The following is a 14,868-nucleotide window of genomic DNA, read 5'->3' as shown; positions in this document are numbered from 1 at the left end:
TTTATATGTGACTCAACAGCCACACAATTCTTAGAAGCCTCTACACACTACGGCTAAGGCCAAATTACTTGCAGGATCTTTCTTTCCATCATCAGTGAAGGGTGGTTCACAGCTTGATGTAATGGTTATTCTTCAATTCAATCAGTAGTACTTAAGATAGAGGCTACACACTCAAAATTACCACAGCCCCTCCCACCAGAGGGATTGAGTAAACCAGCTGCACTGTGGCTAAGACCACACCTCCTTACAACTTCTTGCTGCATCATCAGGAATGGAAAAAGACACCAGAGATCCTTTTCTGCACTCAGCTTTCATAGTTTGATTATCTGCCTTAAATGCAAGAGGACACATTAGATATTTAGACATATTATCCCTGTTTAGTTCACCCACCTCATTAACTCCGTATTTTCAGATCATCCCTCAGACACACCACCACGTACGTAGAATTTCTCCTTAACTAACCCCATACTAAATTTCATATACACTCTCCATTTCAATAAACTCTACTGTCCTCTATTTGTTACCTTCTTTTTTTTTATTGATTCTTTTACAGAGAGGAAGGGAGAGAGACAGAGAGCCAGAAACATCGATGAGAGAGAAACATCGATCAGCTGCCTCCTGCACATCTCCCACTGGGGACGTGCCCACAACCAAGGTACATGCCCCTGACCGGAATCAAACCTGGGACCCTCCAGTCTGCAGGCCGACACTCTATCCACTGAGCCAAACCGGTTTCGGCTGTTGCCTTCTTAAGTCCTCCCCAACTCTAGGAATTCTTCCACTGTGACCTGAAAATTCAAAGTCCATTATTAGCAAAATCTCTTCTCTCTTCAGCATTTGTCTGATTATTGCTTTCATATTCTTCCTCAAGAATGCCTGATACACTGCCTCCCTTGATGCTCTGTAAAGTTGAGACTTACTTTGTAGATAAAATAAACAAACACAAGTTGCATTGGCTCCTTAGAAAATGAAATTCAAACTTAATTTATGGCACTTGCTAAAGGACAACCAGACAATGAAAAAGTTACTCTGAATATTATAAAATGTCATATGCATTCTAAGTAGGTTTTGGATATTTTTAAAACTTGTAAATTATCTGCTTCAATTTAGAGTCATTTTGATATGAGCACATTTGCAATTATTATATTCCGGAGCAGGTGTGAATATATAGCCTATGATGGGTATATAATATATTTCTAGTGTCATCAGAAGTAAATTTATAGAGTGTTTTAACAGTACTTTAATTTTAAATAAGTTTTTAAATTTCTAGAATAAAAGTATTAAAAAAAACACTAGTGTTTTGATTACTGGAAATACTATTTCCTAGTATAGAATATCAGAGTGAACTAAAAAAGAAATGCATAAGGAAAGCCATATTTTTAGAAGGGAATTTAATGTGTTCATGTTTTTGTTTTTGTTTCTAGCTTGGCCTGCTTCTGTCATTGTATACACTATATTCGATATCTTTTGGAAACCTTATTTGTTCACAAAGTTTCTGCAGGGCATACACCTTTGAAAAATTTGATAAAGGTCAGGATTAATATGTTTTACAATTGTAATTATTATTGAGATATTTTGTGTATTGAACTATTTGCAAAATAATTCAAACATGTTTATTTTCCTCAAGTCTAGGGTTTTTGTTGTTGTGGGTTTTTTTTTTTGTTTGTTTGTTTTTGTCTATTCAACTTATCAGCATATCTTAAACAATCTGTTCTGAAATGCCATTCCTTGGAGCTGCCTTCATCCAGTAACAGTACATAGAAACCTTTTATTTTGGAAAAATCTTAGCATTGAATTCATATTCTTTGAAGAGAAAGAATCTCATATATGAACCCTCCTATAAATATACATTTGTGTGATTAAAGTAATGATACTGCACCCATTTTTATGATGTTTTTGTTCTTCAAATAAAATGCAACAGTTACTAACTGTTAAATAACTATCAAGAAAATAGGAAATTTTCTGAAACTTTGATATGGAAATATACATTAGATAACATGCCACAATTCAAATGTCCAATTCAAATTTATTTTCCAATTCAAAATTTACTTTCAATATTAATATATCCTTACTAAAATATTTCTTTTCCCTCCAAATATCTGTTTTCTAAAAATTTGAACGAGGCAGCCATTTCATTGTTGTCATTGTAAAGAAACCACTGAATTCTATAATTCTTAGAAACCTCAGAAATCATTTAGACTAGCTTCTCTTTTGACAGAAGGTATTAAAATGTATTATACAGGGCAAGATAGGTGTTATAGCCTAGGACTTCTAAAATTAGCCAATTGTCCTTTCTAATCAATCAACATGTATTACTACTAATGGTTCAAAAATTCATTCTTTTGTTCATTTACATTTGGGAAATGATTATTGATATATCTTATATAATATATAATTTATTATTTTATTACTTCGTATTTCTTACTGGATGGACAAAATTATTCTTGCAAAATATACTTACATTTACTCTATATCATGAATAGCCATTTATATTAATAAGGGTTGAACAAAGAAATGCATTACTTGAATGATATTAAATAAGTACTTTTAAAATGTTAATATACTGGGTGAAGAAGAATTTCATTTATCCAACTTAGAAAATGTATACCATTTTTCATGTAAATCTATTGTAGTGTGACATGTAAATGTATGGAATGGTTTTAAATGATGGGATATTATATATATATAGATATATATATATATATATATATATATATATATATAGTACTAAATCTTATCTTGTGTTATTTGTAGGGCTGTGCCTTTTATTGGGGATTCACTTCCTGGATTGCCTACTACATTAATCACCCACGGTATACACCACCATGTATGTAGAATTTCTCCTTAACTAACCCCATACTAAATTTCATGTATACACACTCACATAAAACTAAAAGAAAGAGGTGAAATTGTTAAAACAAATGGTGAGCTTATCAGATAATTATACGTTTTAGTACTTTTGTATATTCTAACTTCCCCACCATGAACAAGATGACATTAGGACATTGTATTAAGTTCCATTTTAAATGTTTTTAGATTGCAAAGGTATCATTCCAAAAAGTCAATTATATAGCCCTTAATACTAGAGGGTAGTGATATCCAATGAACCTTGCTTGAATTATGTGTGTAATGTGACAATCCAAAATATGAGTCTTTACCTAACATCTTCTCCTCTTTTCTAGCATTTGGAAACAGGCAAGTCACAGTATCAGCTATTAATTTTCTGGTATGTATGTATGTATGTATATATTATTATTATTAGCTAGTCATGCTCCAATTGTGATATTATTAAAAATGCAAAACAATATATTTGAGTATTTTTCTATTAGATAATGTGACCTATTTTTATATAAAGTGCCTAATGGTATTAAATGAAGTATATAATATGACTTTCCATTATTAAGTCATTAATTCTCTAAATCTTTTAATCAAAATGTTCTACTCATCTATGAAGGATAATTAGAATTATTTTGAGGATAGTAAGATTGGAAAAAAATTATACTCAGTAATTCTTATTGTCTGCAAATTTACCAACTTATATTTAAGAGCAAAAAGTTTTACAAGTTTAACATATGAACATCCAAAACCATTTTAGCATAATTGTTAAAACATAATTATGAAAACATAGTCAGCTTTTTTAAAAATGAAACATGGAATTTTTCCTAATTGTTCTCAGTTTAGTGCTTCAGATCATTTTATTTAACTTACCAAGTGATCAACCTGGTAAGTCTAGTACCATTTGGCACCGTACATAATTATTACAATATATTATTGACTATATTCCCTAGGCTATATTTTACATCCCTGTGAGCTTTTGTACCTCCTCCCCTTTTATTGAATTTATTGGAGTGACACTGGTTAACAAAATTATACAGGTTTCAAGTACACAATTCTAAAGCATATCATTTGTACGCTGTATTGTGTGTTCACCACCCAACTCAGGTTTCCATCATCACCATTTATCCCCCATACCCTTTTCCACTTCCATCTACCTTCCCTCCTCCCAGCTCTCATCATGAAGTAATTCATGTTGATGCTTTTATTGCTAACCTATGCTGTACCACATCTAATGCTCTCTGTGGAGTAACTACTTAGTAAATTTGAGCAAATGGAAGAATGAATTAATGGATAAACAAAACCAAAAGCACATATTTGATCTTTATTTAGATGTGTTTTTATATCACATCTGATTGTTTCTCTCATCCTCATCTTCCCTATGATTTCATTTTTTATTTTTTGTAATTTCTTTACTATTATTTATTCCTGTGTAAATATTTACACTCGTCCCATTTTCTTGATTTCTTCCCTTTCTCCAACAAAGTATGACTATGAATCCATGGCTCTAGTATAAAATAACTTTTTAAAAGTTATAGATTTTTCAAAAAATTATGTCATTATTGTTATAGTACTTTTCTTAAAAAGTTAAGCAAAATAAGTCAGACATGAAAAAGTCAAGAAGCATTTGACTTCACTCAATGTGGTATATAAAACTGAAAGCAACAAGTAAAAACACACAAGAAAAAATAAACAAACAAAAGTTCATAGACACACACAACAGTACCGTGATTACCAAAGGGAAAGGGGTGAGGGTAATAAAGAGTGAATGGGGTCAAGTATGTGGTGACAGAAGACTTGACTTTGTGTGGTGAGCACACAATGCAATACACAGATGTTGTATCAGAGAACTGTACACTTGAAACCTGTCATTTTATTAACCAATGTTAGTCCAATGAATTTAATTTTAAAAAGTTAAAAGAGACATATTTTAAAACAAGCAAAATTCTAGTAGTTTGCATTATACATCCCCCCACCAAAGACTAAAAAATTCTAATTTCTTAAGTTACTAATGCTTCTTTTTCACACATGCCTTTGTTAATCAATATTCTTTTATATATTTCCCATGTAAAAATTAATAATATAATAATAAGTAGAAGAGTTAGGAAAGAGTGAACTTTTATCACAGTTGCTATCTTCTAAAGGCCAAGATGCCAAACTACATAAATATTGATACAGAGAAGCATAGATTATGTCCAATACAGATGTACTGATAATTTTAACTCCACATTTCTAGCACATAACAAGCATTATCTGTTTCAATCATAGACTTAAAATAAGACAAAAAAGAATAACCTCTGCTTTTAATTATATGTAGCTTTGAGGGTATGGGAAAACCTTAATTAAAAGTCAAAATTTTGAATGTAATTGTATTTCATTGCAAATAGAAATTTAGAAATTATACAAAAGGTCCATTGTGACTCTTAAAATTGTCAATCGTGATGATAAATTATAAAGACCTTCTAGATCTGGGATTTCTTAATCATTATCAATGTAGAGGAGACCCTTAATTTTCATAAATAAAATATGGTATTATGAAAAGAGTTTTATGAAACTGATTCTAATATTCTAATAGAGGATGTAACAACTAATGAATTGATCTAACAACTAATGAATACGTGTATAATCAACATCTTATAGTTCAAGGTTCATCTTATAGTTTTTTTTTTCATTTATAATAACCAAATCCAAAAGTGTGAACCTTTAAGATTTATCACAAAGAACATATGTGCAAATAATTGGAACGAATAAGTAACCTGTTTTTAAGCCCAATGAATTGTAAATTATTTTATATTAAAAGCATCAGTATATAGGAGAATCAATTGTTATATATAAGGAACCAACGGGAAATTCCTGGGTCAGTCTTCCATAATTTAAAATTCAGGCAGACAAAATGGTTATCTTAATTGCAAGTGCTAACTTTCTGCTAATAAAATGTTATGTTTGCAAAATTTCCTATTCTTCATTTACTGATCTCTGTACTCTCAACACAAGGGTGAAGGGGACACCATTCATTTAAAGTTGGTTTTACTCAGCAATTACTGAGAAAAGGAAAAAAAAACACAGCAACAGTTTCACAAGGATGATATAGATAGTGCCATGCCATGGACATTAAAGGGAGTGAGGCTTTCCATTTCAGTCTGGGGGTGGGATGGAGAAGAAAGCTTTCCAGAGATTGTACATACACAGTGGACCTGAAAGGATGCACTGGCTCGTCCTCCCAAAATAAAATGATGTACAAATTTTAAATAATGCAAAATTACATTCTTACAGCCAACCATAGTTAATAATCCAGTCAACATTCATAGAAATGTAAATGTAGTCCATAAACTAAAATCAAAGTAAACTTTAGAGGCCCTTGTTAAATGAGAAAATTCAGTGTTAAGTAACAACAAATATCCCTGTGTTTTCTCATCACTTCTAAGTGACACCAGATGCACTAAAAGCACTTTGAGGAAACACGTGTGGGGTGATTTGGTGCATATCTCTTGTACGAAGGACATCTCATTTCCTTCGAAAATAATAAGTGAACTCCAAAAAGAGTGCACCTCTCAATGTTGCAGAGAACAAACTGCGTTTTGTTGTACCTGGCATTTAATCCAACTACCAGACCCAATGGGCATGTTTATCTAAACTGAGATGAGTGATAACTTAACATTTCAACCTCAGACTTGAGTGTTTTGGTGTAACATATAAAATGCACTCAGGTGGGACCTTAACTGAAGTATTCTGCCCCTGCCCTTGGTTTATGTTTGGTACTTTGTTAGAAAGTTTCCTTTTCATTAAAAAAAGAAGGAGAGAGAAGAAAAAATAGATAACTACACAAAAACCACACTCCATGAAGTACCTCTGCCTTTTAGTGAAAAAATATAGAGAGTTGGAAGGAACACTATTCCCACTTTTATAATAAAAAACTGACCTAACTGCCAAAAAAAAAGGCAGATTATCACCTGGTAGGAAGATGATATATTAGAACACTGCTAAATATGATTGTAGTTAATTCTTAATTACTCATATGTGAAGCATCCATTTTGTGAACTAACCATTAAGAATTATAATTTTCTTTTGTGCTCACTCTGTTTTTTTTTTCTATTGTTATGCCGAGGTTTCTAATATACTAAACAGAATATATTGTAAGCACAAAAAATAAAACCCCCTTTCAATGGATTCCTAATGCATTCAAAAGTTAAATAATAATAATACCTTGTGGAAAATCTTTTATTTTGATGAGGTTTGCCATGTTTACACAATATTATGAGAACTATATCATTACCTTCTCCCTTTGTGTTAATTCTTTCAATATAACCTTTTCCTTCACATGTGTCTGTTATTACAAAATCTACAAGGAAAAAAATCAAACAAGTAGAATCAAATACAGTATTGGCAAATTTACAAAGACATCAGAATATCTTTCCCTACAACTTTATTGGTAGATGTTACTTTGTTTTTCTGCTGAATGTTCTGTGAATATTGTGGAGACACTGTAATCCAGCCTCTTCATATTTCTATGACCCCTTTTCATCCTCTGAACCCAACTCCACTCACCAAACAACAAGTAAAAGCACCAAATTCACAACTGCAAAACAAAACAAGTTTTATAATTTTTAAGATTTTGTTATTATATAACTAACAATTCTGTTTTCTTTAACTACGCTTCCTCTCAACTTTATTCTTACTCCCCAGAAGCAATGTTGTTCTGCTGATTCTTTGTACATTAAACATTTCACCAGAAAAATAAATGTTTCTTCCCTTACTGTCTCTTCAACAATGTAGGGAATGGGAGGAGTAGTTAATAACATACAGGTTTGTAAAGTACAGAACTAACTCCTCTTCCTGGTTTGCCTCTGTCTTCAGTCTCATCATTAGTTATCCACTCGCTTAGGTTAAGTTTTTTATTAAAATGCAAATATTCTCAGAGAGTAATAAATAATCCTCTCATCAAGTAGTCAGACCTTCTCCTGTAACATTTAGCTGGGAAGGACCTTGGACATAGGACAGATTTTTTTATTAGAGGAACAATGTATCATCGCTTTTAATTAAAGTAGGGGAGAGTGTTGCCTGGTTGTGGAAAGCACAGAAAGGCTAGGAAACTGCTTATGAATATTTGGTGTTTGTGGATGAGATGAGAGAGAGAGAAGTAAAATATGCCAATGTTAAGTGCTTTTATTCTCAGCCCTCTCTTTAAATTTGGTTGTGACAATTTTTTTGATAAATATTATTAATAAAAGTTTACATTTACTTTTTATTAAAGACAAAAAAATCCAAGACTCTGTTTTTTCCCAACATTTGTCAGTTTAGTTTCCTCTCAAATCCTGAGGGAGATAATATAAACAATAACATGCATAGGAATTAAATGTTATACCTAATTTGGTTGGAGTTCCTGTTTCTTATATAATTTTTTATAAAACTAGTTTTAAGAAATTAATTATGTATAACTAATTTAAGTATTATATTTTTATTTTATTATAATTGTTTATAATTATACTTGGTTTTTCAGCTAAAACTGAGTTACTCGTAACTAAACTCATTATCTCAATTAAAATCAGCAGCTACTATAACCATAAAAATAATTTTTGCTAGAACAGATATCAAAACCAATGTAAAAATAATTCCTGAAAAAAATAATTATCTTAAGTGTATTTTAGTAATAATTAACTACAGAGTTAGCATATATAAGGTATCTTTTTTAATTTTTTAAAAAATATGTTGTATGATGACATTCTTATACTATATTCTTATGCTGGGTGTGCACATTCTTGTGTTACACAATAGTTCACAAAAACTCTATGGATTTAAAATAAACTTTAGGATTCACCAAGATGGCGGCATAGGTAAACACCTGAACTTGCTGCCTCGCACAACCACATCAAAACTACAACTAAAAGACAAAACGGATACCATCCAGAACCACAGGAAGGCTGGCTGAGTGGAAGTCTAACAACTAGAGGGAAAGAGAAAAGCTCATCTATACTGGTAGGAGGTGCAGAGGTGTGGAAGAGCAGAGGCAAGGAAGCACATGAAATGGGCTGGCAACTAGGTACGCTGTGGTCTTTTTCAATTGGGAGGGAGATACAAACTCCCAACTGCTCTGAACTCCAGTTCCGGGCGAGACTCTGGGGACCCAGACTCATACGGGGAAAAACTGGACTGTCTGGCATCGGGCCAGAACACAAAGGGGGCTTTCTTGCAGAGGTGCTTGCAGCGTTCATTGTTCCTGCACAGGGTCATGGGACACAGAGACCCAGGGACCTATCCAGGGCAGGGCCGATGGGCAACCATTGCTGTTTGCACCACCCTGTGATCCCAAGAACCCGCCCCACCCAATTTAAAACCCCACCCAAGCTATGTCCAGAGGCTTTTGCATATGAATGGTCTGGCCTTTTGCAATCTAAAACTCACAAACTGCAGCTGGGTCAAAGAACCCCAGAGCTTCCAAAAGAAGGCCTAGGGCTTGTCAGCAGCCTGCATTGCTTCACAGCTTCACCTCATCTAGTCACCTCCAAACCCCAAACAAAGAGGAGGAATCTGCAAATCTCTCTGTAGCTCCTGCTGTGTGGCCTCAGGCAGTGGGTGACTTTGCACTTCCTTGGAGATCCAAGGGCCAGTGTACCCAGTGGTCAGAGTGAGACCACACCAGATTACAACTCTTCACATCCAAAGAGACACAGGCAGGGGCCAGACTCAGTGAGCACCAAAGCCCCACTGAAGCAAGTACTGCTCCATAAGGGTGTCTCCAGCACAGCAGTTCCCCCTTTTAGACACAACTGGTCCTCACAGCCAATTGGCCTGTAGGTCAATTTCTCCCAGTGATACCAATAGCAATCAAGGCTTAACTACAACAAGACAGTGCACACAGCCCACAAAGGGGCTCACCAAGACTGTTCACCTCAGGTGACTGGGGAGGCTGAGCCACTGGGCCCTATAGGACACCTAGCACACAAAGCCACTCTATCAACACAGGGAAGCAGCCAAAATGCAGAGACAAAGAAACAGGTCACAAATGAAAGAAATAGAGGAAAGCAAACTACTAGATATGGAGTTCAAAACCACGGTTATAAGGTTACTCAAGAATCTTCTAGAAACCTCTGAGAAATTTAGTGAGACCCACAAGGATATGAAAAAGGACCAATTAGAAATTAAGCATACACTGACTAAAATAAAGAATAATATACAAAGATCCAACAGCAGACTAGAGGATCCCAAGAATCAAGTCAATGATATGAAATACGAAGAAGCAAAAAACAACCAATTGGAAAAGCAAAAAGAAAAAAGAATCCAAAAATATGAAGATAGTGTAAGGATCCTCTGGGACAACTTCAAGCATACTAACATCCAAATTATGGGGTTGCCAGAAGAAGAGAGAGAGCAAGATATTGAAAACCTATTTGAAGAAATAATGACAGAAAACTTCCCCTACCTGGTGAAAGAAATAGACTTACAAGTCCAGGAAGCTCAGAGAACCCCAAACAATAGGAATCCAAAGAGGACCACACCAAGACACATCATAATTAAAATGCCAAGAGCAAAAGACAAAGAGAGAATCTTAAAAGCAGCAAGAGAAAAAGTTAGTTACCTACAAGGGAGTACCCATATGACTGTCAGCTGATTTCTCAACAGAAACTATGCAGGCCAGAGGGAGTGGCAAGAAATATTCAAAGTGATGAATAGCAAGAACCTACAACCAAGATTACTCTACCCAACAAAGCTATCATTTAGAATTGAAGATCAGATAAAGAGCTCACAGATAAGAACAAGCTAAAGGAGTTCATCACCACCAAAGCAGTATTATATGAAATGCTGAAGGGTATTCTTTAAGAATTGGAAGAAGAAGAAGAAAAAGATAAAGATAAAAATTATGAACAACAAAGTGACAACAAATACATATCTATCAACAAGTGAATCTAAAAATCAAGTGAATAAAAAATATGATGAACAGAATAAACTGGTGAGTATAATAAAATCAGGGGTATAGAAAGGGAGTGAACTGACAATTCTCAGGGGAAAGGGGATGTGGGGGTGCGGGAAGAGACTGGACAAAAATTGAACACCTATGGACAAGGACAATGGCGGGGGCGGGGGGTAAGGACATGGGGTGGGGTGGGAACCGGCTAGAGAGGAGCTATGGGGAGAAAAAAGAGGAACAACTGTAATAAACTGAACAATAAAGACTTATTTAAAAATTAAAAATAAAAATAAATAAACTTTAAGTGTTCCCAGAATGTGCTAATGAGTCAGAACACGTAAAATAAAGATAAATGATTTTAAGCAATAAATTAATTCCATAATAAAATATTTTATTTTATAAATAAAAAATGCCATCTCTTAGAACAAGTTTATACAATAAAATATTAATTTCATACAAGTAAAATCATAAAATAACATTTAGTCTTCATATTATACAATTATATAAATGAAATATTTAAACTTTTGCCTAAAATCTTACAATCATTAATTTTCAAAAGTGAAACGTATTGGATAAAGCAAAGAAAATAAAATGGAGCAAAGGAAGGCATAATAAGTAGTGCTGGTACAACCAGACATACACATTTAAAAAAATGAATCTATACGCAGACCTTATACCCTTCACATAAATTAACTTAAAATAGATCTTAGATCTAAATGAAAAATACAAAACTATAAAACTCTTAGGAGGTAACATAGGAGAAATCCTAGATGGCTTTAGGTACGGCATTGACTTTTTATATACAATACCAAAGATACATCCAAGAAAGTAGTAATTGCAAAGCTACTTCATTAAAATTAATAGCTGCTCTGTGTAAGATAGTGTCAAGAGAATAATAAAGCAAGCATAGACGGGAGAAAAATATTTGCAAAAGACACATTTGATAAAGAACTGTTATACAAAATATATAGAGAACTCTTAAAATTCAACAATAAGATGACAAACAACTAAATTTAAAAATGGGCCAAGACTGTATCAGACATGCTACTAAAGAAGATATACAGGTGGCAAAATGTGTATCAAAATATGCTCTGCACCATCTGTCATCGGGTAAATGCAAACTAAAACAACAATGAGATATCACTATTTTTCTATTAGAACGGTGCCCCTGAAGTTTTAATCAGGGATAGAACCATTTATTAAGTTTGTGGCAGTGACTGAATTTTCTAATCTTACTCAACCACTTTTATCTAAATCAATTAGCATTGCAGACAGTATTGGACTCATTCCCAATACTTAAGGTAAAAATTACAAATGGTCACAATTGCTCTTAAAAATCCACTAGGGAGTTAAATTGATAATAAACTAAGTATCTCTAAGCACATAGATCTAGTTGGTTTTTTTCTCCCACCCCCAGAATGTAGATACATATTTCAGCACTATAAGTACTGATTAGGTTAGGGAAAGAGCATCTAATGATAAATTCTGACATTAGTATATGGCTACTCTACTGGAGTAACTGAACCCAAAATGCTATTTTATTCATTGCTCATACTTTGGGTAGAAGACTAATTTTTTTAATATTTAGTTTTGTTGAGGAAAGTAGGAAGAATAAAATATTTTGATGGTTGAATGAGTTTAAAATATTGATAATCACAAAGTAAATATGTTTTACCAGAAGGAAAGCCATATTTTCTAAACCATACTTTACTACCAAAGATGTGGTAGATTAATTTTCTTATTAATAAATATTTTATCATATATCCCATTTTATGATGTCACTGAGAGTGATGTAAAATAAGTATGACAGGGTGTATGGACTGAGAGATGAGCAAAATATATGAAGACCATACATATAATAATTAATTCGGTAATTGTTTGTAGTATTGACAATGTATGAAATAGAAATTTAGTGAGGTGAAATGACTGTAGAATAATTCTCTGGAGGAGTTTCTATTGATGATGTTGGTAACTAAATTATCACAATAATTTTCTTGAACAATTTCTAATGATACATGATTTTATTCAATCATCATAAAATACCCTTGAGACAGGAAATAGTTTTGCCATTTAGATGAAGAAATGAAATTTCAAATATCTAAATCACTTGAGTCTCTAACAAAGAGTATGTGAAAGATAGCGCATTCCAACTCAAGTGCATCCAACCGAAAGCCCGCACTCTTAACCACATTAACACATAAATAATTTCAACTATAAAATTATTATCTGAAAAAGCAAAATTCAGCTTAATACTTTGATAACTTGAGAAACTAGGAGCATCTTCTGCAATGATAGTAATAATGTTATATGTGAAGAAATGTATACAAAAAATGATGAAGCAGAAAAGAACAAATTCAGTTATATTTTAAGAGGTTAAAAACATTAAAGGCACTAAGTAAAAATGGATATATTATAGTGAAAATTGAATGACTCTAAACAACAAATATTTTGGATAACATAACCATTATTAATACCATAGTGTATATATATATATATATGTGTGTGTGTGTGTGTGTGTGTGTGTGTGTGTGTGTGTGTGTATATATATATAGAATACATACTTTGTGTTAAATAGGATAAGGTGTGTATGACAGCCAAAGAAAAGGGTTATGCATTCCTAGGATTGTATGTTGCGATTTTGGAGCATTAGCCCCAGGAGATGTTGGTAAGGCTTCAGTTTCTTAGAGGGTCATGGTGGCCTCCTAACAAGGACTAAGTCGAGTATACATGACTAAGGAGTCAGATGACAGACAGCAGCCAATAGTACTTACAAAAGTTTTCTAAATTGACATGAAACCAAGAGGAATCAAACTGGATTGCTACTGTGTTAACCAATTTAGAAAATGGAAACCCATGTCAAGTCTATCTTTAGCAGCATGACTTGTTTCTTCAGGACATAAAAGTGTACGCCTGTAACAAGTACAAACCAGATAATCAGCACAACATGATTCATCAGGCAATTTGAACCTACTTAAGAAACAGTCAAGAATATCTTCAGAATTTCTAACTCAATGTGACATTATTTTGATTCTATATATCACCATCAACAATTTCTTTTATTGTGATGATGCAAAATTTCCTCTCCTTACACAATTAGAGTAATAAAATATCTATTGAATCTTTAGGGTTAATATATTGCCTGGATAGTTATCCATCTATAGAATATTTTTTTAAATATATTTTTTATTGATTTTTCACAGAGAGGAAGGGAGAGGGATAGAGAGTTAGAAACATCGATGAGAGAGAAACATCGATCAGCTGCCTCCTGCACACTCCCCACTGGGTATGTGCCCGCAACCAAGGTACATGCCCTTGGCCGGAATTGAACCCGGGTTCCCTAAGTCCGCAGGCTGACACTCTATCCACTGAGCCAAATCAGTTAGGGCTATAGAATATATTTTTAAGAGGCACAAATATTTTACAGATTTGTGAAGCTGGAAATCATTTCATCAATGTACTATTGGCTCATCCCAATCACACAGGTGAGTGCCTTTTTATTTTAATCTCCTCTAGAGTTAATTATGTTGTTATTTTTAAAAAAGCCTTAAGTAGAAAGACAAACACTGGATGGTTTCACTTATATGTGGAAGAAAACAAACAAAAAAAACAAAAACTGATTCACAGAAACAGAGACGAAGGAATGGTTATCAGAAGGGAGGGAATGGGGTATAAGTGAAAAGGGAAAGGAGAATATATTCTATAATATATGGATGAGTTTATATGAAGACAGATAATTACTAGAATTAGCAGGGTGATCACATTTTAAGGTATAAAAATGTTGAATCACTTTATTATACATCTGAAACTAATATAACCAACATAAGGTTATATACTAACTATGTGTAATTAAAAAACACACACACACAATTTTTGAATGGCAAATAGCAATAGTTGAAAACCTTTAAGATATGCCCTAATCCTTAACCTTTGATGCCTAAGTTTTCCAAATATTTGAATTACATCATATGTCCTAATAGTGGGTTCTCTAAAATAAAGTTTGTATGGGAATCAGCAGTCAGGAGATGTGTTAGAGAGTGTTTTTATACATGCAGAAAAAAATCATATTTGGTAGGAAATTGAGAGCAATATAATACCAATGAGGAGTCCTCAGATGAAACTATGGACCATTA

General features: G+C 33.3%; 1 protein-coding gene across 1 annotated transcript in view; it reads left to right on the top strand.

The window, feature by feature from the left end:
* TECRL (trans-2,3-enoyl-CoA reductase like) overlaps positions 1-14,868 on the top strand; it is an 82,095-nt gene that overhangs the window by 63,271 nt on the left and 3,956 nt on the right. The window contains exons 6-9 of the mRNA XM_006095638.1: positions 1,425-1,530; positions 2,755-2,827; positions 3,183-3,226; positions 14,163-14,220. Of these exons, the coding sequence (XP_006095700.1) occupies positions 1,425-1,530; positions 2,755-2,827; positions 3,183-3,226; positions 14,163-14,220 (281 nt within the window). The remainder of the gene's footprint in view (positions 1-1,424; positions 1,531-2,754; positions 2,828-3,182; positions 3,227-14,162; positions 14,221-14,868) is intronic.

This window comes from Myotis lucifugus, unplaced genomic scaffold (genome assembly GCF_000147115.1).
Source record: "Myotis lucifugus unplaced genomic scaffold, Myoluc2.0 scaffold_159, whole genome shotgun sequence".
Classification (NCBI taxonomy): domain Eukaryota; kingdom Metazoa; phylum Chordata; class Mammalia; order Chiroptera; family Vespertilionidae; genus Myotis; species Myotis lucifugus.
Note: the sequence above shows the minus strand (reverse complement) of the source record. Positions and strands in the feature narration are given on the sequence as shown.